Here is a 26,637-nt window from a genome sequence, read left to right on the forward strand (position 1 = left end):
ATGATAGGAAAGTCAGCCATGTGTCCTGCTCTTGAAAGTAGTGGCCTTATGAAGAAGAGGTCCTATAGTGCCCTGCAGTGCAACATTCCCTGTTCACCAGAACCTGGCACTTCAGGGGTGGTCTCCTATATATGTTGCATGTGTCCTACTGTTGTGGCTGTGCTGTATTTGCCTTCAGTCCACTTGTCTCCAATGGCTCTTTTTGCCTGTTGTAGGCAGGGTTTGGTTACTATATTGTTAGTGGGCCAGTCTGGGGCCACTTGGGCTTAAGTTGAGTTAGATCAGGCTTTTGCCAGAGCTGTGGTAGCATCAAACTGCTGGTTACTTTCCCTGTGTTGTGCCCTGAGAAGATTTCATTGGTGGGCAGGGCCTGCAGTCAGACCTGATGTCTGCCCCCAGCCCATTGCTGGGGCCACAGTCATACTGGTGTGTGTGGTTATTTTCCCCAGGAGTCACTTTGGAGTGGTGCTGGCTCCTGTTGGGGCTGCTTGCACACAGCCAGGCTTTGGCACTGCTTTGGATGGGCTCTGGCCAAGGGCATATTGGAAGGGGCATGTCTATAGGGAGAATGCAGGGGCCAGGTGTGTGGTGCCAGCGATGTTTGAGCCAGTCTGCTGTGGGTGGGGAGCTGCAGGTGCCCAGGAAAACTCCTGTGGAATCCTGCTGGATTGGAGGGGACAGATCCGCAGAAGAGCATGGGGGCCAGACGCAAGCTGTTAGCAAGCTAGGTGGAGAGTGTTGTGCTGTGGTTGTTCCTGCAGGTATCCATGTATCTAGGTGGGGGGCAGGGGAGGGTAAGGGCACCCACCAACTATTTTGTTCTTGGAGAAGTCTCCCAAGTTCCCTGCCCCTCCAGCACATGCTTTGAAATTAGTAAATAAATCTCCTTCCAGTATATATCAGGCAATTTTCGAACTATTGCTTCTGTGCTGTATCTCAGTGGGGCTGTTTGTTATGCTGCCTCTTTAAGGGTGGGAACTCAGTTCCCCATGACCTTCTCAGCTCCTGCAGGACTGAAGCTGCTGATTTTTAAAGTTCCAGGTGTTAAGCCCTACTGATTGTAAAAACTTGCAAAGCCAGGCCCCTCTGGCCTTCAAAGCCATATGTTATGGGGATTCATTTTTGCAGTGCAGTCCCCGTGCCTGGGGTGCCTGGTGCAGGGTTCTCTCCTCTCCCTTCTTTGTGCTTGCAGCATCCCTCCCTCCTGTGGACAGTCCTGCTGGTTTGTTTGGCTCCACACTGCAACTCAGCCCTTCCTATCCTCTTTGATGTGGCCTCTTCTCTACATTTAGCTGGGAGAGAATGTTCTGTCAATCTTCTAGTTGTTTTCCGGTTTATTTACACTGATGTGGGTGTTTTCTAGTTGTGTGTGTGGGACAGACGAGCCCAGGATCCTCCTATTCCACCATCTTTCCTGGAAATCTACATGGGTCTTTTTTAATCTATTCTGCCACCCTACATCTTTTGATTGCAAAATTTAGGCCATTTACATTTAAAGTAATTATTGATAGGTATGTACTTATTGCCATTTTTAAATTTGTTCTCTAGTTGTTTTTGTAGTTCTTTGTTCCTTCTTCTCTTGCTCTCTTTGTGTTTGATGAGGTTCTATAGTGTTATGTTTGGCTTTCTTTCTATTTTTTGTATATCTATCATAGGTTTTGGGTTTGTGGTTATCATGAGGTTTGGTCATTTAAGTTCAAATACAGTCTAATAAAAACAGGAAAAGAAAAGAAACCTTAATTTCTCTTCCCTTTTTACTCCCTTCTCCACGCTTAATGTATTTTATCATATTTTACATTTTTCTATTCATAATTTTTATGTCTAATTATAGCTATTTCTTTTCCACTTAAAGAAGTCCCTTTAACATTTCTTGTGAGACTCATTTAGTGGTGATAAACTCCTTTATCTTTCATTTGTCCGGGAAACTTTAACTCACCTTCAAATCTGAATGGTAACCTTGCCAGTAAAGTATTCTTCGTTGCAGGTTTTTTTCCTTTCAAGAACTTTAAATATATCATGCACTCCCTTTTGGCCTGCAAAGTATCTGCTGAGAAATCAGCTGACAGCCTTATAGGTTTTCCCTTGTAGGTAACTTTTTGTTTCTCTCTTGCTGCTTTTAAAATTCTCTCTTTAACTTTCACATTTTAATTATTGTGTGCCATGGTGTGGAACTCTTGGGTTCATCGTGTTTTGAATTCTGTGCTTCTTGGACGTGGATATCTGTTTCCTTCCCTAGGTTAGGGAAGTTTTCAGTTATTATTTCTTCAAATAAGTTTTCTACACCTTTCTCTCTTCTTTTGGGACCCCTATATCGTGAATGTTCACTTGATATTGTCCAAGAGATCTCTTAATCTAGCCTCATTAAAAAAAAAAATTCTTTTCTTGGGGCGCATGGGTAGCTCAGTTGGTTAAGTGTCTGCCTACGGCTCAGGTCATGTTCCCAGGGTCCTGGGATCGAGCCCCACCTTGGGCTCCCTGCTCAGCGGGGAGTCTGCTTCTCCCTCTCCCTCTACTCCTCCCCCCCCCCCCCCAGTTTGTGCTCTCTCTCTGTCTCTCAGGTAAATAAATAAAATCTTTTTTAAAAAAATTCTTTTCTCTTTTTGCTGTTCAGTTTGTGTGCTTTCCATTATGCTGTCTTCCAGAGTGCTGATACATTCTTCTGCATCCTCTAATCTACTATTGACTCTATACAGTATTTTTTATTTCAGTTGTATTCTTTAACTCTGATGGATTCTTTTTAGTATTTTCTATCCCTTTATTGAAGGGCTTATTGAATTCTTCCACTTTTTTCTCCAGCCCACTGATTATCTTTATCATTATTTTAAATTCTTTATTAGGCATCTTATCTCTGTTTCATTTAGGTCTTTTTTCTGAGGTTTTTATCTTTTTCTCTCTTTTGGATCATATTCCTCTCTCTCCCCATTTTGCTCAACTTTTGGTGTTTCTACAGATTAGGCAGAAAAGCTACTTCTCCTAAACTTGAAGGAGTGGTCTTGTGAATGTTGTCCTCTCTGTAGACTGTGCGTGTTTGGTGACTTTTGCTGGCTGGCTGGAACTGTGGCTGTATGTGTTAGTTACTCTTTTAAAACTGTGGCTTTTTTAAAAAGGGTTTTATTTATTTATTTGACAGGGAGATACAGCGAGAGAGGGAACACAAGTAGGGGGAGTGGGAGAGGGAGAAGCAAGCTTCCTGAGGAGCAGGGAGCCTGATGTGGGGCTCGATCCCAGGACGCTGGGATCATGACCTGAGCCGAAGGCAGACGCTTAACGACTGAGCCACCTAGGCACCCCTAAACTGTGGCTTTTTATAGAAAGAAGAAAAAAATAATAAAATTAAAGAAAACATTTTTTTAAAAGAGGAAAAGAAACAAAAATAAAAACCAAACAAGACAAATTTAAAAATAATTTTTTCAATTAAAAACAAAAACATGGCTTATTTTCTGTGCCCCAGCACCACAGGGTAGTTGTGGGCTTGTGGATTCTAGGCTAGCTGAAGTTGTAAGCTCACTGTGAGCCAAACCTTGTTCTGGTATGGGCTTTTAGGGTGGGGGGGAGAGAGCATCCCAGCTGTTCTTCTGCCCTTTTAAACTATGGCTTTTTTTTTTTTTCTGTGTCCCATTGTGACCAAGGTTAGTGTGGTCTTGCAGACCCTGGGCTTGCTGAGGTCAAAAGCTCCTGGTGATGACCAGACCTGCCAGTTATGGCATCCAGACCCACCACCTACAGCATCTAGCTCCTGTTCCTGTCTGGGCTTTTAAGGTGGAGGGGAAGAGAGTGTTCCCACAGCTATTTGGCCCTTGTAAACTTGGCTTTTTTTTTTTTTTCTGTGCTTTGGCACAACTGAGGCTGGTATGGGCTTATGGACCCTTGGCTTGCTGAAGTTGCAAGCTCCCTGTGAGGAGCAGACCCACCTGCTATGGAGTCTGGACCCTGCTCCATGCTAGGCCTTTAAGGTGATGTGGGAACATAAACTGTGTCGTTCTCCAGCTGCTCTGACCTGGAGAACATTCCCACACCTCCACTGCTTGGCAGAGTTCTAGTGTTGTGTCCTTTATATGCTACTTGCTCTTTAAAACTGTGACTTTTTTTTTCTGTGCCCAAGGACAGAGGGATCTGTTCCCAGTTCCTCAGGACTATCCCTCCCCACTGCTGTTCACAGTGTGAGTGTAGGGGTTTCCTTTGTTACTCTATCTCTCTTGCTGTTCTCTCCATCTTTGGTTGCTCAGAAGCTGTTCAGTCAGTCCTCAGTTCTTATTCAGGAGGAACTGTTCTATTAATAGGTGCAATTTGGTGTGTTCCATGGAGGAGGTCAGTTCAGGGCTTTCCTACATTGCCATCTTGTGCTGGAACCATGGGCTTTGCTTTTTTCACTTAAGAATATGTCCTGGAAATCACTCCTTATTAGTTCATAAAGATCTTCCTCATATTTTTTTTTACAGCTGCATAGTACTCCATTGTGTGGATGTCCTGTAGTTCATTCCATCAATACAGGCACATGTGCCACAGAAAAAGGGCTAATATCACTCATAGATAAATATCTCATAAATATATCCATCTACATATAGGCTTTTGGTTGTTTATAATATCTTGTGATTTTAAGCAACACTGCAATGATTAATCTTTTTGTATTAATGGAGGTGTATGTTTAGTGGGATTGCTAGGGCGAAAAGTAAGTGTATACGTAGTTTTGTTAGATGTTGCCAAATTCCCCTCCAGATAGGTTGTACCAAGTTTGCATTTTCACTAGCAATGTTTGTGAGTGCCTGTGTCCCCCCAGTTTCACCAGATTATGTTGTCATATTGTTTAATTTTTGCCAATCTAATTAGGTGATAAATGATTTCTCAACATAAATGTTGTTTGCATTTCTCTAATTATGAGTGAGTTTGAACAGTTTTTCTTAAGTTTAAGCAACATTGTTATGTGTTTTCTGGATTGTCTGTTCAAGGCTTTTTCCCCCATTTTTCTACCAGGTTTTTGTTCCTTTCTTTGTCCCTCAATTTTGAAGAGGTATTTATCTACTTAGTGATATTAGTCCTTTGTGGTATATATTGCACATATTTTCTGCCGATTCTTTGTGGTATATATTGCACATATTTTCTGCCGATCTTTTGACTTTATGGTGTTTGAGCATACAAAAATATTTACTGTTCAGATTTATCAATCTTATCTTTTACTGCCTCTGTATTTTGAGTCAGAGTTAGAAAGCCTTTTCATAGACTGAGGTTAAAGAATAATTCACCCCTATTTTCCTCTAGTACTTGTATGGTTTCATTTTTTATGTTTAGGTCCCTGATCCATTAGGAGCTCAATCTTGTGTTTGGTGTGACGTATGGATCTAATTACATGGTTCTCAACCAGGGGCAATTTTGTCTCCCCAGGGGACATTTGGGGCAGTGTCTGGAGACATTTTGGGTTGTCAAAAAAAAAAAAAAAACTAGGGGGAAGAGTGCTCCTCGCATCTCTTGGGTAGGGGCCAAGCATGCTGCTAAACATAGCACAGTGCACAGGACAGCCCCCACTGCAAAGAATTATCAGACTCAAAATGTCAGTAATGCCAAGGTTGAGAAACTCTGATGAAATTTTTTCTTTTACCAAGTGGCTACCCAATTGTTCCAACATCATTTAAAAAATTCCCATCTTTTGCCTCAGTGTTTAGGGATACTGCCTTTATCATAGATTATATTTTCATATATATTCAGGTTGATTTCTGGACTTTGTATTCTTTTCTAGTGGCATATTTTTTTTTCTACTGGTATATTTTTCTATTCATATATTAGTACCACACTATTGTAATTATAAAGGCTTTAAAGATATTTTAATGCCTGGTAGAGGTACTTACCCCTTATTGGTTTCCTTTGTCAATGTTTTCCTGGCTGTTCTTGTATGTTTGTTTTTCCATAAAAACTTTAGTATCAATGGGTCTAACTCCATTTAAAAGAAAGCTTATTGGTATTTTTTCACTGAGGTTGTGTTAAATTTATAAATCAACTTAGAACTTACCTACTTATAATGCTGAATCATTCTTTCCAAGAATAGGGGACTTCCTTCCATTTGAGAAAATCTAATTTTGTGTTTTTTAGGAAAGCTTTATAGTTTTTCTCATACAGGTTTTGCACATTCTGGTAAATTAATTCCTAAGTATTTAATCTTTTTGTTATTGCTGTAAGTGGAGTTTTCTCTACTACTAGGTCTTTTAATTGGCTATCATTTGCGTAAATGAAGGCTATTGATTTTTGTGTGTATGTATTCTGCTACCTTACTGAATTCTTTTAGTGTTTTAGTTTTATCATTGATTCTCTACCAGGAAAATCCTATAGTATCATATCATCTGCAACTAGATATAGCTTTACTTCTTCCTTACCAAATCTTATGCCTGTAATTGATTTATTTTGTCCAATTGCATTGATTAATCTCTCTAGTATAATATTAATTAGTAGCAGAGATAGTGAGCCTCTTTGCCTTGTTCCTGATTTTAGTGGAAATGCCTCTAGTATTTCCCCTTTTAAGAAACTGGCTTTAGAACTAAGATATGTATATTTTATCATGTTAATGAAGTACCACTCAATTCCTATTTTCTCAAGTCTTTTTATAAAGAATAGGTGTTGAATTTTATTTAAGGCCTCTCTGGCATCTACGGAGATAATCATATGGGGTTTTTTTTCCTTTAAATATGGTATATGATACTAATCGATTTCTTAATATTGAACCAACCTTCTATTCCTAGAATAAATCCCATTTAGTCATGGTATATTAATTTCTTAATGTGGTATTGTTTGCTCACATTTATTATTTCCGCATTAATATCCTGAGTGATATTGGTCTATATTCCCTCCCCCTCCCTCCCTTCCATTCTTTATCAGGTTTAGGTGTCAAACCTTCATAAAATGTTCATAAAAGAAATGGGGAAGTTCTGTTTTATTTTCAATGCTCTGAAACAATTTATAGAGCATTGGGATTATCTGGACTTGGGAGGTTTAGAATTCCTCTGGAAAACCATCTGGGCCTGAGATCATCTCCTTTGCTACCCTTGAAGGAGGAAGATTCCCAGATGGACTTTAAAATTGTGAGAGAGACCTTGAATTTTCAGCTGACAGTGGGTTTTAAGCTAAATTGGCTGGTCAGTTTCCTTTGTGTTCCTCTTGGAGAACTTGTGATTTAAATTACATGTCAAGAAATCAAGCATCCTCTCTTTCCACTTGCAAGAGCTATGAGGCTACTTTGGAGCCATCACCAGATATAAACAGAGGACACTGTACCTCTTGAAAATTCAAAATACACCAATGCACCCTTAGGATTTCACTGCAGTGCCCTGGAAGACCTCATCACACAGTTTGGGAACCACAGGTATATAGCCTTCCAGCCTTTTTTCCAATGCATGTATGTATATACACTCACATATACACTCAGATATTTTTGAGCTCATACCATACACAATTTTATACACTACTTAAAAATCTCTGATGATAAAATATATACATTTTCCATGTCATTGAATATTCTTTAGTAACACTATTTTTGATACTGTAGTCTATCCTATGAATATATCGGAATTAAGTACCTACTGTTGGATATTTAAGATATTTGTAACTATTTTTCCTAGTTCAGTGAACATCCTAGTGACTAAATCTTTGCATTGCCTTGGGATAAATTCCTAGACATAGAATTGCTGGATCAAAGGGTATGAATATCTTATAGGGTTTTTTTTTTTTTTTTGGTAAAGATTTTATTTTTTTAAGTAATCTCTACACCCAATGTGAGGCTCAAACCCACAACCCTGAAACTGAGAGACGCACGCTTCACCAACTGAGCCAGCCAGGCGCCCCATCTTGTAAGTTGTTTTTTTTTGGGCCACATTTTTTATTGAAGTAGAATTGAGACACAGTGTTACATCAGTTTCAGGTGTACAACAGTGATGTGACAAATCTATGCTACGGTATGTTGTGCTCACCACAAGTGTAGCTCCCATCTGTCACCATACAAGGCTATTACAGTACCATTGACTATAGTCCCTATGCTGTACCTTTTATCCCCATGACTTATTCATTCCATGACTGGAAGCCTGTATCTCCCACTGCCCTTCACCCATTTTGCCCATCTCCTCTTCCCCTCCCCTCTGGCAACCATCAGTTTGTTCTCTGTATTTTTGGGTCTCTTTCTGCTTTTGTTCGCTCATTTGTTTTGGTTTTTAGAGTCCACATACAAGTGAAATCATGGTATTTGTCTGACTTATTTCACTTAGCATAATTTGTATCTTATAGTTTGATAAATATTGGGAAATTGCCCTCTAGAAAGAGTGTAACAACTTATACTTTCTCTAGTCTTATATGTGAGTATGTTATAGGCTTTTCATTTGATGGTAAGAGTTTGATTATAAGTGATTATGAATATAGATTCAGATATTTGTGTTTTAGGCACTATACTAGGCACTTTTTCATACACACACGATTTAATTGTATTTACATAAGCCTGTTTTAAATCTTCTTAACAACCTTGTAAAATTGAAGTTATCCCCATTTCACAGATAAACTGGGACTCAAAGATAAAACTTTTTCAAAATCACGCAACCAAAGAAATTGTAGAGCTGGGAGTTAAACCTAGTTAGACCCATAATCTTATTACTATATCACTGATACTTCATGAACTTGATTGATGATGATAATGGCTCATACATATTGAGTGCTTATTATGCATTAGGTACTATTTACATGTATTAACACATTCAGTCTTTGTTTCAAACTTATGAGGTACTATCACTATTATCCCTGAGACACTGAAATGATTAATGTGTTCAGGGTCACACAGCTAATAAATGGTAGAGCTGATATTCAAATCCAGGCAGTTTGACTTCACAGTCTGTACCCTTAATGACCAAACTACAGTATGACAGTTTGCAGAGTTGTGGAAGATTGTGTATCAGAATCTCATTATGAATGCTTTTTTCTGTCGCTGTCTTAAGAACATATCCAGCAGTATGGTTGCAAATTTTCTGTCCCTGTACATGCAGCCTTTTCTCTGGCAGCAATATACGGCCCTTGTAAGCTTAATGCATAGAACTGTGTTCTATTCAGAGTCACCTCCAGGTCTGAGGGATATAACTTGAATGGAAAATCTTCCAGTGAACTTGGTGACCCAAACTTAATCAAATAAATGAAACAGTATTTCTAAAGTAATTGGGGAGATCGTAAGTATTATCATTTGAGATGGGTACACTTTCTGGTTTACATAAGTGTGCTCTAGACTCCTCCTCTTATTGATGTTTGTTGGGTAAATGAAGCACCCTCATTGTTATTTTAGGCTTTTTCCTATAGCCTTACTTTGGTATTTAGGTATTATTAAAAATTATGCAGATTATGACAAATGGTGTTATTTTTATATCATTTCTGTAAATGCTCAACATTATTCTCTCTCACCCGCCCCCCTGAAAAAAACAACTTAATGAGCCACAAAACATGTTATAATGAATGGAAAAATATTTTTAGCATTTTTATGCAGAAAATGCCTCATTAAAAGCAAATGCTTTAGCAAGCAGATTTGAGCTTAATAAAACTTTTGTTGAGCAGGAGCTTTTATGACAAATTACTAGCATGTGTAACTATTCTATATAAAGACCTAGAAAGCCCTAAGAGTCTCTCACCTTCCTTTCTTATCCCTGGGACTGCAGCAACATAGTTGAGTGTGACACGGCACAGAGGAGACTCGATGAGCCTGAAGAACATGGAGCCCATGGTGCAGCCACAAGTAAGAAAAATATCTATGTATTGGTCAATATCACTCACTGTTTTATCTGGCTGTGTAATAACATGCAGATTCATTTAGATGAAGTCTGTTCTTAGCTGGATGTTTGGCATCCTGCAGTCCAGATATTTTGCATCTGTTTTGCATATTGTAAAAGCCATAAGGGTGCAGGGTTTATTACTATACATAGAAACTTAATTTCAAGTACTTGGACCCACACTCGTAACTTCTTTAGACTTTGGGCCTCAAACTGTAATGACAAGGGAGCAGGGATCCAGCCATATGGGCTGATTTGGTCACAGAAATCATAGCCCCTCACTTCAGTGATGCCCTCCTCAGAGGCACAAAATGCTCACCTATCCCCACCAAGGCCTTAGAAAGCACACTTGTAGTGATGATGTTTGTAGGTGTTGTGAGCTGGGCTCAGCTTCATCTGTGAGTCATACTTGGGGGCTTGGGCTGAGTTACAGGCACACCCACCCAGGCAAAGCTGAAATCACCAGCTGATGAGGACACTCGGGTAACTGGTTACCCCGCAGCACTAGCCTTCCTTATAGAAAGGGGGAGCATAAAAGGATGACATGGCTCATCTTCAAGTGGTGATTTTTCACATCATGTAAGTTTTTTTTCCCAACCCACCCCACCGAGTCATCTACACCATCACCTGACCAGTAACAGTGAACATTTATTGAGGTCTAAGTCCGTGCCAGGCATGTTGCTACATTATTTCCATGCCTTATCTCATTTACCCCTCAAACTGTATGAGCTAGGTGCTATTGATATCCCCATATTACAGATGAGGGGACTGAGGACAAAGAAGTAACCTGCCCTAAATCTTTCAGCTTGTATGCAGAAAAATGAGTGTTTGAAGCAAAATTTTCCCCCTGATTTCAGAGTCCTTAATTATTATTGCTTTGCTGCACTGTACAACCAGTTAACTAAAACAAAACAAAACAAAACAAAACAAAACCTCTGTATTCCCACTCTATTCCCCAAAAGACGCATGAATGAAAGGGGGGAAAAAATCCAGTCGCTCTCAAATGCCCATGACTTGTTCTCTTAGGTGGCCCAGCCTCCTCCACTAGGAGGAAGGAAATGGACTCCCAAGACCCACTCATGCTTCCCGATGAGCAAGGCCAGGGCTGCTGGATGGCCACCAAGCTCACCGTTAAGAAGTGCCGGTCCTTAACTTCGCGCCTCCTCTGGCTGTGAGCTGGGGGATAGGCTGGCAGTGGAGGAGCCGCTACGGAAAGGGGGACAGCAGCTCTCTGCTCCCGGCGATCACTCCGGCTCCGGTGTTCTGGGGGCAGAGAAAGTAATGATACAGAAACATCCTTGGCATTTTCCATTTCTCTTTCCCCCTTGGGAGGGTGAGCAAAAGGCTAGAAAAAAGTGAGTTTTTCCTAATCTAGCTCATCTGTATACCAAATAAGATTTTCAGAATGGTTTCAAACTAAACTTTCACTTCACAATAATATGTAAATGGGCACTTATATTTTAGTGGGTCCATCTCATAGTGAGATGGCTCGCTCTGAGTTTGGAAAAAGCAGTGTATTTTCAACGTGCTTCATTTCAAAACAACATGAGCAAAAAAAAAAAAAAAGAAGTCTAGAGTAATGGTGGAAGCTTTGCTGACACTGATGCTGGAGTGGATCATAGGCACAGGCATGCCAGAGCCTCTTGGGGAGTGGCAGGAACAAAGGCTCACAGCCATCCAGTGGGTGGTGGAGTCAGCTCACACTGGCTCAGGGCTGCGGGCTGCTGCGTGGTCAGGAATTTTGCGGGCCAGTGGTAGCTTGAAATTGGCCACGGTGGGGGTATTTACATCACAGAAATTAGTGGGTGTTACACATCAGGGCTTTTATCTTCTTACCATCTATCTATTTATCTATGTTTTCTTTTCTAGAGAGCCTGTGACCAGCGCACCATTGCAGCCATCTAAGCCCTGTCATGCCTAACACTCAGAGGGCTTTGAAATCCTAGGCTCCTTGAGAAAGTAAAGGAAACCCAATGATGACAGCTTTATCCCTAAATCAGATGATTTAGGGATAAAGCTACCTCTGAGGAAAGCCAAGAGATTTCTGTTTGTGGGATAAAGTGGTCCTGACTTCACAACAAGAATCACTGAGAACCCAAGAGCACAGTTTAGCTTTCTGGGTGTTTCAATGAGCTACAAAGCACACCCTGCCCAACACACTGGCCACAGTAAAGACCACCCTGCCTGCAAATCCAGCCCACGCTCATGCCTGGGGCCTCCTCGTCTAACCCAGATACACAGTCACCATATAGGTAGTCTGTGCTAAACTGCTGCCACAGCCAGTGTTTAGCAGAAATCCCTTTTGAGATAAATGTCTTCCTTGTTAAAGTGTCTACCTCCAGTGCCACCTTCTTTTTTCTCTGCAAGCAAACAGTGGGCTTTTCTAAATGGGCAGCACAAGGAAAAAGTTACATTTTAAAATTCATAATGAGGAGTAGAATACAGGTGTCACTGGTTAGGAAAAGGTTGGAGGAAGGGGGTCGGGAGGGAGACATCAATTCAATTTCCCATTTAGTTGCTCCCTTCCTACGGTTTCTTAAATCTCTCTTTCATTTGCCCTAGGCTGGGAGGAGGCAGGCTAGATTAATAGCTCCCTAATAATATTTTTTTCTGGCGGTGTGGTGGGGACGACATTCATCTGCTAGAGTCTAAAACTGCAGTAGACTTTTGGTCCTTATTCCTTTAGACCAGTGGAACTTAGACCTCAGCCCTGAAACTTGAAAGAAAATATAAATATCTCTTTATAGCCACTTAGTAATCTCTCTCCCTGTCTTACAAACATAAACAATGGCATCACTTAAAGCCATTATTGGCTCTGAGTATAAAGAATTGCCAAGAAAAAGGGGAAAGAAAGAGGAATCAGATTCTAAATAATTCAAAATCCAATGAGGTGTAACTTGCTCTGGGAAGCCTTCTCTGAAGCTCCATGGCATGATTAGTGCCTCTCCTCTGAGTGCCCATAGCACTGTGCTGAAATTACCTGGTCACTTGTCTGTCTCCTTCACCAGACAGGCATTCCCTGTGGACAGGGACCAGATGTTAGTTACTGCTCTCTGAATCCTAGGTTTAGCACAATGCTGGGGCCTCAGTAGGCTTTGCTGAGGGGTTTGCTACTGGGCAGATCTTGAAAGCAGTCAATTTCTAGGTTCTGATCTCAGTCCTCCCAGCTCTCTCCTTAGAGCCTCACCCCCAAAAAGAGCACAGCGCTGCTGCCACCACAGCTTTACTTGTCCGGGCTTCATTATCTACTCAGTCCTGGTGGAAGCCAGGATCTTCCAGCTGTCCAAATAGAGAACCTCCAGGGAAGCTCACTGCGGCATCTGCCGAGCAAGGCCGTTGTCTGGTAAGTGTTAGTCAAGGCCACCAGATGGCAGAAGTGGTATTCTGATGAATGCACTGCTAAGCTACTGTTTCTTGGACAAGGTTAAAAAAAAAAAGTCACTTTCTAATTTTAATTCCACACTGCATGTTTTTAATTCTGTGATGCCTATAATTCCTGTTTATGGCTCTCTGCAGTGCTATTAAAACTACTACACCCAAGATTTGCTGTTGAGACAACCTCAAAGAAAGCCAGTCTGTGGAGGACAAGATGCAGCTCCACAGTCTTCCTTCTAAAACCCCAGGAGGCATTATATCCCTCTCTCAGCCCCCAGGAGGAAGTTCTGAGAAAACTGATATTGGTACTTGCTGTTCCTCAGTTCTGTCATTAAGTCCAAACCCAACAACACAGTGAAATGTGATAGCTTACAAGCCGCTTAGTGTTATCTGGTTGAATCTGGAAAAATCTAATCAGGGATGATTTATGAATAATAATAAAAGGATAAAAATAATTATGTCTAAAGGGCTAACGTAACTCAAGCTCTCTGATGATGGGATCAGAGAAAGTATCTAGTGAGAATGATCGGATTCCTGTGTCATCATTCTGTGCCCTTAATGCTCAACCAGTTTCCTACAGAGTTTGATTTACTTACACACACATTCATTGAGGACAAACTCTATGTCAGGTTCATGCTAAGTGATTTGAATAAAAAAATTAATAAGACACCATCCAGAGCTCTTGAGTTGCTCATGGATTAATGGTGGAAGACAGGCCTGTAAGAGGCTAGAGATGATATAAGCTTATAAGTGGCACGACTGGGAAGATGCAAAGGATATTATGGGAAGGGTGCCTTATCGAGGCTGCAAAGGAATGGTGAGTGTTAAAGAAAATTTCCAGAAGGTGGCTTGCACTAAAAATTTGGTAAAGAAGTACTTTTTAGCCAACTACAAAATCGAAGTGACTCAATTTAAAAAATCCAAGTGAATAGTAAGAATGCCAGAGATACTTCTAGAGGATACTGGTCATCACTATTATAGCTGTCACAGTATCTGCTACCAATAACCAAGGGGAATTTTTAGAAACAGTTGCATTAGGGATATTAGTAGGTTAATTCTTTTGTTAAAGGGGGGAGAAGATGGGATTTGGGGAAAGGGAAAAGTCATAAACATGTGGAAGAAAATAAGTTGAAAACAAATGTGTCATTTCTCCATCCTCATAGTGACATTAAAATGTTTTTTTTTTATTGTAATACTTTTGAAAAATACTATTCCTTAAAGGACCGTAGGGAATTTGGAACAAAGGCACTGAATGTACAGATACCATCTGTCTCCACAGCAAAAATCTAAAGACCAAAAAAGCTGGTGTGCCCACTTCTGATACCCAACTTAGGGGGCTCTAAAAGGGTGATGCCAGTTTTTAATCTCCTTGTCCTAACTACAATGGTTTTAAGCCACTGGAAAGTAAGAGAAGGCTGTTACCTTCTACCTTGCCTGCTATGTGTCTTATCTCTGGCTTTTTCAGGACTGTGAGAGAAAGAGAAAGAGAAATATTTATTTTCCTAGGACACCGTATGGTGAGGAGGAAAAGAGCTCTGGCTGGGGGTCTGGAGGCCTGGATCAGGGTCTTGGCACTCTGCCTAATGGGGTATGTGACCCTGAGCAAGTTTTCTGACCTCTCTAGGCCTCCACGTGCTCCACTGTAGAATGGACCAGATCACCGGTTCTCGACAGGAGCACATCCCCCGAGGGAGGTTCTGGTTGTTAGATGACTAGGCGAGAGCCAAGGATGACAGCTGTCCTACAAGGCACAGGAGGGTCCTGAACAAACAAATAGTGCCCTAGGTCCCACCTGTGTTCTACCAGCATTTCTTGACAGGGAAAAGCCTAGAACCTATTTCTGAGTCAAACCTAATTCTCTTTTAATTATAACCCAAAGGGTTTTCTTTTTGTTGTTTCTTTTTCTGTAGTTTTTTTGCTCATGTTTAATGTATGCAGAATGCACCAGTTTTGATGGTTGTGTCCTCCTGCCCCTTAACTCCTTCATTTCCCTCTACTTTTTGTTCAGAATGGCTTCTGATTATCTTTACTTAATCCAAACCTACTTTTGATAGGCACAAACATCTGACTGCTTTATGATGTCTTTTAGTGTAGTCATGCCCAGGTATTTGTATATTGCAAATGTTATAAATTTCCTTTTAAATTCTCTTTATTATCATATTTAGACCATGGTGCTCTTTCTAATTATACATATAAGCAGGTTATATTACCCCTGAAATTCATGTCCATGTAGAAAAGGGAGCATTTCAAAGTAGTTGCTATAACAAGGTGAGGTGTTAGAACTGATGGGACAAAGAACAGCCCCTGGATGGGACAAGCTCTGAGTCCTCTCCCCGAAAAGCCCCCTGAGCCGGGGACCAGTTACCTCTGCGCAGGGCTTGCAGGCTCTGCCTGGCATGGCGGTGCAGCTCCTCCACACAGGGCGGCCTTGTGGCCGGGAGGAAGATGTTTCTCTGCTGGTGCCATGGTGCACGGTAGTATACGCTCAGTTTACTCTCAATGTCCAGGGTGGAGACGGCTGCAAGACAAAGAGAGAAATGGGGCATTATATATCACAAGCTTTAAATTGTGCATCTGGCAGAGCCTGGGGTGGGGGACAGGAGTGGAGTCTGGGTGGAGTGGAAGTCCAGAGCGCTGCGTTCACATTAGGAATGCACTCAAGGCTGGAGAAAGGTTTGTCGCTTACAGTATGGAAAGAGACCACCTTTGCCCCCAAGCTAAGGGATGGGAGACCCCAGTATACCAACCATCTGCCTGTGACCAGCTTACTTTCTCTCCATACCTCTTTGCACTCTCTGACACAGTCGCTCATCAACCTGGACAGACTCTTGGCCATCCATGCTTGGGAGTGGGGTGCCGGGGGTGGGGGGGTCTGCCTTCCAAGAATGCAGAGAAAAGCCTCAGGAATGAGTCAAAAAGGTCACCCTAGCTCCAGTCTTCTGGCCATAGGGCCTCAGGATTATAGTTCTGCACACCTGCTCCTGATGCCCACCTGAACTTTGCTTCTCCCTTGCTCTGCTTTCTGTCTCCTGTGACCCCTGGCCCCCAACCCTGATTATTTCACCTTATCTTGTTTGCCAACTCCGTTGCCTGCCATCTTTTGAAGCATTGCTCAGCTTCCTTAGTTTCATCTAGGGGAGAGGACAAGCACTGAAGAACCCATTGCAGGGGTACTGGGGGTTAAGTGAGGAAATCACAGACAGTGCAGGTGAGGGAAGAGGTACCATCCTTGCAACTCATCCAAGAGATCAGGGAAAGAGGCCTCTTTCCCCCAAACACACCCTAGGTCTTCATGTACATACTGAGCCTAGGATAGAGATCACCTACGAGTGATCGTCAGATACATTTATCTTCAGATAAATTCTCATGGGAAGAGCTGGTCCTAAGCAGGAGGATTCTGGTTAGGAAATTACTGTACAGAGGAACTCCTGAGCACCTGGGCAGCTCGCCAGCCTCAGGAATAGTGAGAACTGGCCCAGAGGGCTTCACCTGCCAGACCTGTTATCCTGACCAGACCCCTGTTCCTCCCAGTCTCATTGTCTCACTCTGCTTCTTTCCCAATTTTCCCCAGTGTACGATTTGGGCGTGTTCTGCCCAAGTGTTTATTCCTGTGCCCCAAACAGACTTTTGGTTCTTCTCTGATCCTTTTCTTTTTGAAGTCCGGTTTACCATTTCACTTTGTCCGGGAAGCCTTACACAGAACAAGATACTTGACAGATAAAGCAGAAAGACAAATGGAAAAGGAGGGAGGATACTTTTGTAGAAAGGAAATAGAAGAAAACTGGGGAAAATGCAACCTTTTGGTAATTAATCCTCCTCCCCCCACCCGGTACTGCATTTATGGCAATTAGTTTTGGTTTTTTCTTTTTTTTAATTTTTTTTTTTTTTTGGAGAGAGAGTGTGCGCACTAGTGCGGGGGAGGGGCAGAGAGGGAGAGAGAATCTCAAGCAGGCTCCATGTTCAGTGTGGAGCCCGATGCAGGGCTCGACCCACAACCCTGAGATCATGACCTGAGCCAAAATCAAGAGTTGGACACTTAACTGAGCCACCCAGTTGCCCCTTGGTTTTCTTTTCTAATGCAGTCTTCGGTAGTCTTTTTTTTTCCCCTAGGATAATGCATCATAATCACAAGGACCGCCAATAGAAACAGACATTTCCAAAGATACTAAAGAAACATCACATGGGCAGCATCAAAGGGACAATTCCATACTTGTAAATAATGCCATGCAACAGAAATTTCTGTGATATGCCATCCAATGTGGTAGCTACTGGCCACATTGGCTATTAAACACTTTATAATTTTTTAAAAACTTTAAATAGCTATAGGTACCTATTCTATTGGACAACCATAACCATGAATATTCTATTATATTCTCTCACCTTCAGCTACAGAGCAGATTACTCCCTTTGACCTACATTTTTTCTTCGTTGGTGTTTAATCTCTAATAATTCAGGCCCAAGGGTTAGAGATCCCAGAATTATCTTCCTGGGTGGGGAGAGTATTTTTAGGGCAGAGTTCTATGGGGCTAAGCATAAAGGCAGCCACTTTTCTTTCGTCATTTACTCTATAACCTCAACCCTTTCCTTGGAAACCGTAAGTGCTTGGTGAACCAGTCGGGGGTCCCACTGAGTTCTGGGGACAAGAAAACCTAGGAGGAATCACTAAGGGAGAAACCAGCCTCTTCAGGCCTCACATGAGGCATGGGAGGCCTCGAGGTAGAAAGGGCAGGCCATATCTAGATTGGAGCCTCCCTTCTCTCCTGTGTCAAGTAGCGGGGAATGTGAAGGTAGAGGCTTTATTTAGCCACCCTCAGAGGAATGCTCTGGTTCAGTGACGAAGACTGACTATAAAAAGTCAGCCCCTGCCTGGTTGCAGAGGTCAACTGCAAAGAGGACAAAGGTCATTATCAAACTTAGTAGAGGTGGGTGGGAATTCATGTGCTAGTGACAGCTGGGAGAAGGTACTGAACAGAGAGCTTGCCTGGGGAAAAGAAGAGGCCAAGAAGTTCAGTGGGCAGTTCCAGGAGTGGAGGGGCTCCTGAGCCACCTCCTCTCCCAGGCCCATCCCTTTAGGAAAGTAGGAACCAGGATTCAGGGCTGAGCCCAGGTGACTTGGGGATAGACCAAAGACTTTTATAGCCCCTCAGAAACCAGGTCAAGTGGCCATGGCACCTTAATCTTTGTATGGGGAAGAGCTAAGCTCCTGCTGTTTATCTCAGTGTTCATCTGAAGAAAAGACTCATCAGAAGTGCTTGTCAAAAACAGACTACTGGGCTGCAGCCTAGACTTCCTGAACCAGAATTTCCTGCAGAGGCCTAGTACTCTGTGTATTTGAAAAGTGCCCTCAGATTATTTTTTTAACATGAGGTATATATCAGAAACACAAAACGTTATCTGATGATGCCTTGGAATCTTATGTGAATGAAGGGAGATGGGCAACATGGTGGGCAGGAAGAGACTGCTGAAAATGGAAACATCTATCCACACCTGGAATATTTTCCAAATAGTTCTTAATGTCCTAGGCACAGTGCTGGGTGCTGGGATATAGCACAGAACAAAACACACAAGAATCCTTGCCCTCCTGGAGTATATGTTCTCTGGTTCTGTGTGAAAATGGTTTAGATGTGATTGTGCCTGGAAGCAGTCGGTTGGGCGAAGAGCGACTGACTCTGTTCTACTATTATACCATTCCCTGGAGGTAGTCCAAGACCTCTAGACTTCTAAAGGCCCTAACACCAAAAAGATCATAGTCTCCACTCCTCCATCTCCACCTTTCTGCAGTAGGTAATCCCAAATTAAAGCATAAATTAGCAATCATAAAATAAATGTAAAGAAGTTCTGTAAAATTCTCTTTCCTCATTATTAAACATAAAATATAAAGTTATTTGAAAAAAAAAAAGCATTTTTTGGTACCACTGCTTTGCTGATGCCCGAAACATTCTTACTGTTCCTACTGGGCAAGCCAGTGCTGAGTTTCTGGGCTGCAGAACTCGGCCTGCCGCTCAGGACTGTGGATTTGCAGATGCAAAGACTAACACAGGAGTTCCAACACAGGCAGCCAGGACGTGGTTCCTGGGAAGAACCAGCTCTCTCAGTGACAGCCTTCAGGGCTCGGAATCCTCACCTCTCCCCATGTAGTCTTTTTCTTTATCTGCTGAGAAGCTATAATGGATTTCTGCCATGCATTAGCAGGTGAACATTTCACTCATCAGTTGCCACAATTGTGTTTATCTCTTAGAGGAGGAAGGGAAGGAAAACTCTTTAATCCCTTTGCTTTCAGTTTTGTCCTTTGGTTACAGAGCATTAACTAGTATTATGTGTCCACTGGAGGCAGACATACAGGCAGTAATGGAGCTCTTCCAGGGAAAACTCCCATTTTTCCTTCTTATAAAACAATCTACTCCTTTCTCTAAGCAACAGTTCAACGGAAGTTGAGTAAGTCATTCGTAAGCTCATTGCACCATGCCATTTATTGCAAAGCTGTCCCACATCTTCAGGTTCACCCTACCCCCTTTTCTTCCCTGTTTAACAATTATACCATGGCTCAGCCTTGAAAGCTAGTGGTGTTAGTACTCCCAGTAATGTTTGTTCTCATAAAAATGATACAAAGTGCAGCAAGGAGGTTTCTCCTCTGCTTATGCGGATACATCCAGGCCCCCCGCCCCAGGTAGGCAGAATTCTAGGATCCCCCCAAGATACTTGTCCTCTCCTGTATGTACCCTATGTAGTCCCCCACCAGCTTGAGGGTAGGTGAAACCTGTGAATTCTATTACATTATATGGCAATGGGGAGTTTAAGATCCCTACTCAGTTGACTTTGAGTTCATCAAACGGGAGATGATTTTCTTGAGTTTATCTGGCCTAATCAGCTGAGCTTTAAAAAAAAAAAAAAAAAAGACAAGAAGCAGCAGAGACATTCTCTTGTTGGCCATGAAGAAGCAAACTGCCACACTGGAGAGAAGGCTGTGTGGCAAGTAATGGCAACAGCCTCTAGGAACGAGGGCCTCAGTTCTACAACTCAAAGGAACTGCATTTTGCCCACAACCACTGAGCTTGGGAGGAGCCCCCAGGGCTCAGATGAGAACTCAGCCCCAACCCAAACCTTGACTGCAGCCCAGTGGGACCCTGAGCAGAGGACCCAGTGAACCTGTGTCCAGAGCCCAGACCCGTAAGATAGTAAACGGGTGGTATTCTAAGCTGCTAAATTTGCGATACGTTGTTAACGCAATTACAGACAACTAATACACCCTCCCACTACTTCCCTAGAGCCGGTTGCTTGCCTTGCCTGGTACTTTCCTCTTCTCCCTTTGTTATTGCTCTTCAACAAAGGGGTATATGATGGCATGGATTACAATGGGAAATAGGGTTATGTGCCTCATTTTTATTCCCTACAGCAGAAAAAAGGTTACGTGGGTGTACCATTTCTCCTGTCCAACTATAAGCTCTCACAGAGAGCTCGGGCTATATGCCAAGCTGTATATTGTGTGTATTACATTCCTGGTATCTTCACACAACCCAAAGATTAAAGTATTGCTCCCATTTTACAGCTAAGGAAACAGGTATCAGAGAAATACATAAATTTCCAAAGTCTCATACACCTGGCCTATGGATGATCTGGGACTAGAAACCATCTCTATTTGGCTTCCAAGCTGCTGCTCTTTCCCAAACCAATACTGAAATGTTTGCCTAAACTAAGGCTGATTGGGGGCGGGTGTAGAGTAGGCCATCTGCCACATAAAAAGTATCCAGTACATCTCAAAATCAAAAGATTCAGAACTACTACTGTCTGCATCATCCATAGGACTAGATGTAACCAAGAACTGAGTGACTCTTTCAGAAAGTGCCCAGGAGATTTGTCATATTCCAGATATACAAACAGACACCATAAAACCAAACTGCTGAAAGAGAATACCATTATAGGAAATGTCCACAGGGCAGTGAAAAGTCTTTATAGACCAAACTTAGTTCATTCCCCTGTCAAACTCCGGATATAATGGAATTGTCTGGACCTTGATTCATAGTGATATATTGAAAGCACAGATCTGGTCACTGGGTTCATCTGAAATGAAATGACTTGGAAATTGAGGAAAACTAGTGGCTGCCACTCTCTTGGGAAGGCCAGGCCCATTTCTAAGGACAGGAGGAGGCTCATGTTTAGGAACTATTGGGAAGGGATGAAAATCAGGGGGAAGAATAATCTTGCCCTAAGCTTTTCCTGTCCTGCTGGGGTTGGTACTTATTTAATACTGCCTTCTCTGGCCTGGCCTCCTGAACTTCTAACTCCCTTAAAGCTTGATTAGCCCTAGGAGGAGTGCAAAATGCTTATTCTTGGCCTGGCTTCCAAGCCTCTGTACCTCAAGTCTCCACCTCTGCCACTGTCTCTCTCCGCATGCTATTCCTTCTTCCTTCTCTCAGGCTTTCCAGAATTTAAAAGGGCTAAGGTGGCAACTGAAATCAAAGTCTGAATGCTATGTATGGTGAAAATTTCAGAAAGATGTGCAGAGTGATTCAGAAATGGAATTGCCTTTTGGATTTTTAAATGTTCTTAGAGGCCTACAGGTCAGACTACCCACATCCAACCTAACTAACCTTCCTTCCTTCCCTTCCGCCCATCACACCCACCCCCATGACAAGGGTTCCTTGCCAGGAACATAGCTCTCCACAAACCATCCATTCTGATGCCCTGTGACAGAAAGCAGCAGGGAATGTGTTAGCACATTAATATATTAATGAGCATCTGAAAGAGTCAGTGTCACAGATATGTCGCCAATTTGCTCCCCAGGTCCCTGCTATGCTGAAGCCAATCCTCAGCTGTCATCAGCTTGGTAAGCAAAACAGAAATCTTCTCAGGTTCTCTCTTGCTGCTGCCTGGGCTCTCAGATCTGTTAGGGAGGTAAGGAGGGATGGGATTTCACCAAGTGCAACCATTATTCCTGCCTGCCCTTCCTTCCTTCGTAACCAGCCCCTTGCCCACTCTGTTTGGCAGGGTGGAGGAGGGAGCAGGGTGAGGAGCACTGAGGTTCCTGCCACTTGTGGAGCAGCCTGACACCAGAGCCAGGTTCCTAGTCTGTCCCTGCTGGACTGCCTTTTCTGCAGAACCACAATAATTCAGACTTGTTCACCACTGTGGACAAAGCATCCACTGGGACCCCTCAGCATCAGAAAAATCGAAGCCTTCTGACAAGTTCCAGTGTCCTGAAACATTCCAGCACCCACGGAACAGAACATGTCTGTGTATTTATTTATACACTAAAAGGATCTAGAACGATTTTTCCTCTAGAAATATTTCCCCAACTTTTAAAACAAAATGATGCTTCATACTACAAGTACTGTTTAATTATTGCTGTTACTGTTGTTGCTGTCTTCATGTCCGACATCCCATGGAAAGACCACTAGAGGCATGGGTTCTACTTGCAGTTCTGCAGTCTCAGGCAGTCATGGAACCTTCCCAGGATCCAGTTCCCCATCTTTACAAGTGAGGGTTTGGACTCTCTACTCTCTGAGTCCTGTCCTGCTCTGTTTATGCCTCTGTTTTCTACCAGTCATCAGAATAAGTGAGGTTGCATCATGCAGAATAAGAGATGGGCTCTGCATTCAAGCAATAGCAGATGCACTGGGGAAAGACCCCGAGCTCTGGGCTGGCAAGATGGGGGTTCATCACAGCAGCAGTGGATCCAGAACAAGTGACTAAACTCTTTGGGCCTCTGTACCCTCCTCTATGCAGTGGGAATCTTAGGAGGCTTCCTGGAGCAGTTCTGAGAGTCCAATGAAATGGTAATGCCCTTGCCATGTCCCTGCTCACTACCTATCGTACCCTTTCCTGGACTGCGAACAAAAGAAGACCAAGAGGCCATGATTCGGGGGGTCACAGTTCAAAAGAGGACAGTCTGGTGCTCTCAAAGGTTCTTGTTTCTTTATTTGCCTGTCTTCTTGGTGAGTGAAGTGTAAACAAAGATGAGGCCACTAGAGATCACTCTTTGGGGGACCTTACAATCTGGAAACTAGAAAGAAGGTTGCCTACAATCAGGGAGCCTGTGGTCTCTCTGACAAGTTGCACGTCTCCGGTGTCTGATACTGGTTTACTGGGGCAGCATTCAGTGTAATGACGTGGAGATGCTAATTGTCCAAGTCGCTATCAGAGCTGCAGCACTATACATTCTCAGAAGTGGTTTATAATTTATGTGTTTATCTTTAGGTCACTCTGCTGCCATGTTCTACACCATGCACTTCCTCCAGAATGTAAGCACATAGCCATCTGTCGCAGCTCAGCTATTGTTTTAAGAAAATTCCTTTAGGCATCTAACAGAATCATTGAATTCTACTGCTGGGAGGGACCTTGGGAATTATGGAGTTCTGTGTTTTTTCAGACCATAGGGCATGACCCAGCAGTGGATTATGAAATCCATTCAGCAGGTCAAGACTAGCATTTTTAAGACAATGAACTAGAATAGAGTAGAATAGAAAATACCAAAATGCACTGCCTGTAGTATTGTTTTGTGAAGCTACTGTTTCTGTCATGTGTGTGCATGCTGGTAAAAATGTGTTTCTGGCTCTGGGTAGCAGTCAACACACTGAAAGCTACTGTTTAGGCCACCCCTCTCATGGACTGATGAGGAAATCCAAGATTTGAAGATCTGACCCAAGATCACAGAGCAGATTTTTGGCAGAGGCAACACCAAAGCTCAGGTCTCCTGACCCACACACTTCCCTTGGCAATTGTTCAGCCTGGCCACTTCACCTTTCATCTCTCTTAGTCGTTATTTGCTACCTATCAGGTTGTACTTCCAAAACAAAACAAAAACCCAAAACACTTCTCATCTGTTCTCCAAGAAATCAGCCATTTTTATTTTAGGATTCCAGAAGCACTTCAGCCAAGTGAGCAAAGAACATGTTCCCCTGGGAGGCTGATGCTGCCAGTCAGCAGACCACATATTGAGCAGCACTAGTTTAAGGAATGAGAGACCAAGGCAACAAGGTAAGTATTAGGGTGAACAATATTAAATTAGTGATATTCAGCTGTTTTGCCCTACAAAAACTATCTGAATAGCTTAATTTAATAATTAGGTCAACCCCAAGGTTAGCTTTGCCAGAAAGGACATCATGTTCTTGGTGGTAAAGTGCTTCCCTTCCAGCAATCTGGACTGAAAATGACCAGCCCATCATCAAGAAGTGACACATTTGTTCCAGTTTTCAAGGCATGGGTGCCTGAGCTTAAATCAGAGGGGACAGGGAAGGGAGCTTGGCTCAACACTTGCTTCACCAGCCTCACACCCCTTAAAGAGACAAGGGCAGTTTTACAAGTTTGCAAACAGGTTTTAGTGGAGAAAAGATAACACTGATCAGAAATAAGGAATTTGATCTTTCAGGAGAACCAAATGGAGAGTTAAGAAATACTTCCAAGATTTAGAAAAGGGTGAATGTCACAAATCTGTTTTCACTATTTGCAAAGAACCAGCTGAGGTTGGTTGCAGGGAAGAACATGAGTATCATCCTTTGGTTAGGTACTCTGCTTTCCTTGAAATTCAAGCAGGAAAATGGAGAGCAAAGAAGGCACTCTGCCCACAAAGATGAATATGGGGTTTTAAAGTCCCTTCATTTCTGCTCAAACTACAGATGTGATGTCATGAACACGGGCACCTTTGACGTTCCAGGGAAGAAAGTGGAGTTGGAATGGGAGAGGCAGGTCAGAAAATGCATGTGAAAGTCACCTTTCTGTTTCAGGAGACATTGCACACAGCCACTGGATGTAAGAGGAAAGGGTTCTGTTTCCAATATGGTACATGCATGGAGCCCCTTGTCCTCTTGGACAGATGCCCTTGGCTTGTTTAAATTGTGAAGCAATAAGGTATTTAGCACGTGACTCCCAATTATATATACTAATAAATCTAGGTAGAGATTAGGCTTTTAAAATTTATTTAGAGATCATCAGTGACAGTGGAAAATTTAAAAATACTTGCAAAAGGCCCCACATACCACCTCCACTGCACTTACTTAGAATTATTATTTGCTAATTAGTATCTTTGTAGGTAGAGGAGAAGTAATGCCCTTTATTGGGCCAACAAAGAAGCTATAAATACATGAGTCTGCGAGCCAAAAGGAATTGTTTTCCAAGGAGCTTTCCACTCTAAAAGCCTAGACATTTATAATGAGTTCTGTGCTCTCTATAAAAGACAAGGCATGAGCTATATGTGAGTGGGGAACACCTAATGCATGATATATTGAATCTGGTCAGAAAAGACGTGTTCTCTTGTGACTCAGTTAGCCTTAGTCTAGCTGAGTCTGCAGCGATACCAAGGGAGGCCCACTCTCCATGGATAGTGGCTTTTTCCCTCTCTATTTGCCCATGGAAGACAGACTCAGAGAATGAAGAGTTTGGGTTTCCCCAGGACAGGCACTGAGACAAAAGTTCAGGTACACATTTAGTTAGGAGGTAATTCCAGGAAGCTGCCAATAGGAGGCATCGGGGGAAGTGAGAAAAGGAAGGGAAGAAAGCCAATAAAGGAGTGCACTCTTGAGCACTATGGGTAACTGGGGCTGGATCCTTTGGGAGTCAGTGCAGAACACACACTTTAGAGGTGAGGGAGTTGGGGTATTTATCTACCACTTCTGTCAGTCATTGGTTGAGGGTTGCCTAGGCACCAGAGCAATATTTCCCTGGTACTTCTAGAAAAGCAAGCTCCCTGGCCAGAGAAAGCCCTCAGACAACAAATGCAGTCCCTGGGAGCTATAAATCAGGTTTCTGTGCACTGAAGTGATAAGGGTGAGGGAATAAGGTCAGGGTACCAATAGTATTGGGGGATTTAGGAATGTAATCCTCACAGCACACAAACATGTGCATTTCAAATGTGGGATGTCTTGATTGTGCTGCTGGCTAATTTTAAAAGTTCCCCAATGCCAAAAGAGCTCAAAATGGATTTGTTGTCAAAATCCTTCAAGTGTGGCAGTGAGGAATCCTCATCAGACAGCTCTGGATTCTGTTAGGATGTTAGCTGAGAGGGCTGTGGCTTGGAGGCCTGTCTGGAGGAGGCTGCCTTCCTTAGGGGCATGGATCAGGCACCCTGGCTATTCCTAGGGTCCTACCTCCTGTGTCGCATTAGAGTTGGACCTCTCAAGGTCTGTTTCCTCCTCAGAGTTTCAGGTATGATAAGATATCTCCAGTTCATCTTGCATGTTTGCTGCCCTGGACCTGGAATCAACCCTTTCTCCAAGAAGCCCTGGCTCCCCTCAAAGGGAACAGCTTTAAGAGACCACATTCTGCATGCCAGGGGTATTCATTGTTGCTGGGTTGTCATTGACTCTAGGATTCCTCAATAGAGCTACAGAATATATAAGTTTCAGAAGGTGAAGCTAAATCATGAGTTCAAACTGCTATTTCCAATTCAAATATAAGATTACAGGTTTTAATTTAAGTGTCTTGATTTTATAATTGATCTCTTTTCTCTTATGCTGAAAATCTTGATTCTTAATGACAGTGGCACAATTTCTTATTT

At 42.6% G+C, this 26,637-nt stretch overlaps 1 protein-coding gene and 1 long non-coding RNA gene across 4 annotated transcripts in view; one reads left to right on the forward strand and one right to left on the reverse strand.

Annotated features, from left to right (window-relative positions):
- LOC141374286 (uncharacterized) overlaps nt 1-13,991 on the forward strand; it is a 54,782-nt gene extending 40,791 nt beyond the window's left edge. The window contains exons 4-6 of the long non-coding RNA XR_012381055.1: nt 9,663-9,739; nt 11,643-13,116; nt 13,290-13,991. This is a non-coding gene — a long non-coding RNA (uncharacterized lncRNA). The remainder of the gene's footprint in view (nt 1-9,662; nt 9,740-11,642; nt 13,117-13,289) is intronic.
- The window catches only part of NHS (NHS actin remodeling regulator), a 349,306-nt gene that overhangs the window by 39,723 nt on the left and 282,946 nt on the right, over nt 1-26,637 (reverse strand). For 2 of the 3 annotated variants that reach the window (XM_025857844.2, XM_025857843.2), the window contains exons 2-3: nt 15,514-15,666; nt 10,903-11,036 (exon numbers count right to left, since the gene is read on the reverse strand). In XM_025857844.2, the coding sequence (XP_025713629.2) occupies nt 10,903-11,036; nt 15,514-15,666 (287 nt within the window). Of the gene's footprint in view, nt 1-10,902; nt 11,037-15,513; nt 15,724-26,637 lie in introns of those variants that run through there. The other variant, XM_073902041.1, reaches the window with a different exon arrangement.

This window comes from Callorhinus ursinus, unplaced genomic scaffold (assembly GCF_003265705.2).
Source record: "Callorhinus ursinus isolate GAN/ISIS: 27379988/994484 unplaced genomic scaffold, GSC_fseal_2.0 scaffold16, whole genome shotgun sequence".
NCBI classification, from domain to species: Eukaryota; Metazoa; Chordata; class Mammalia; order Carnivora; family Otariidae; genus Callorhinus; species Callorhinus ursinus.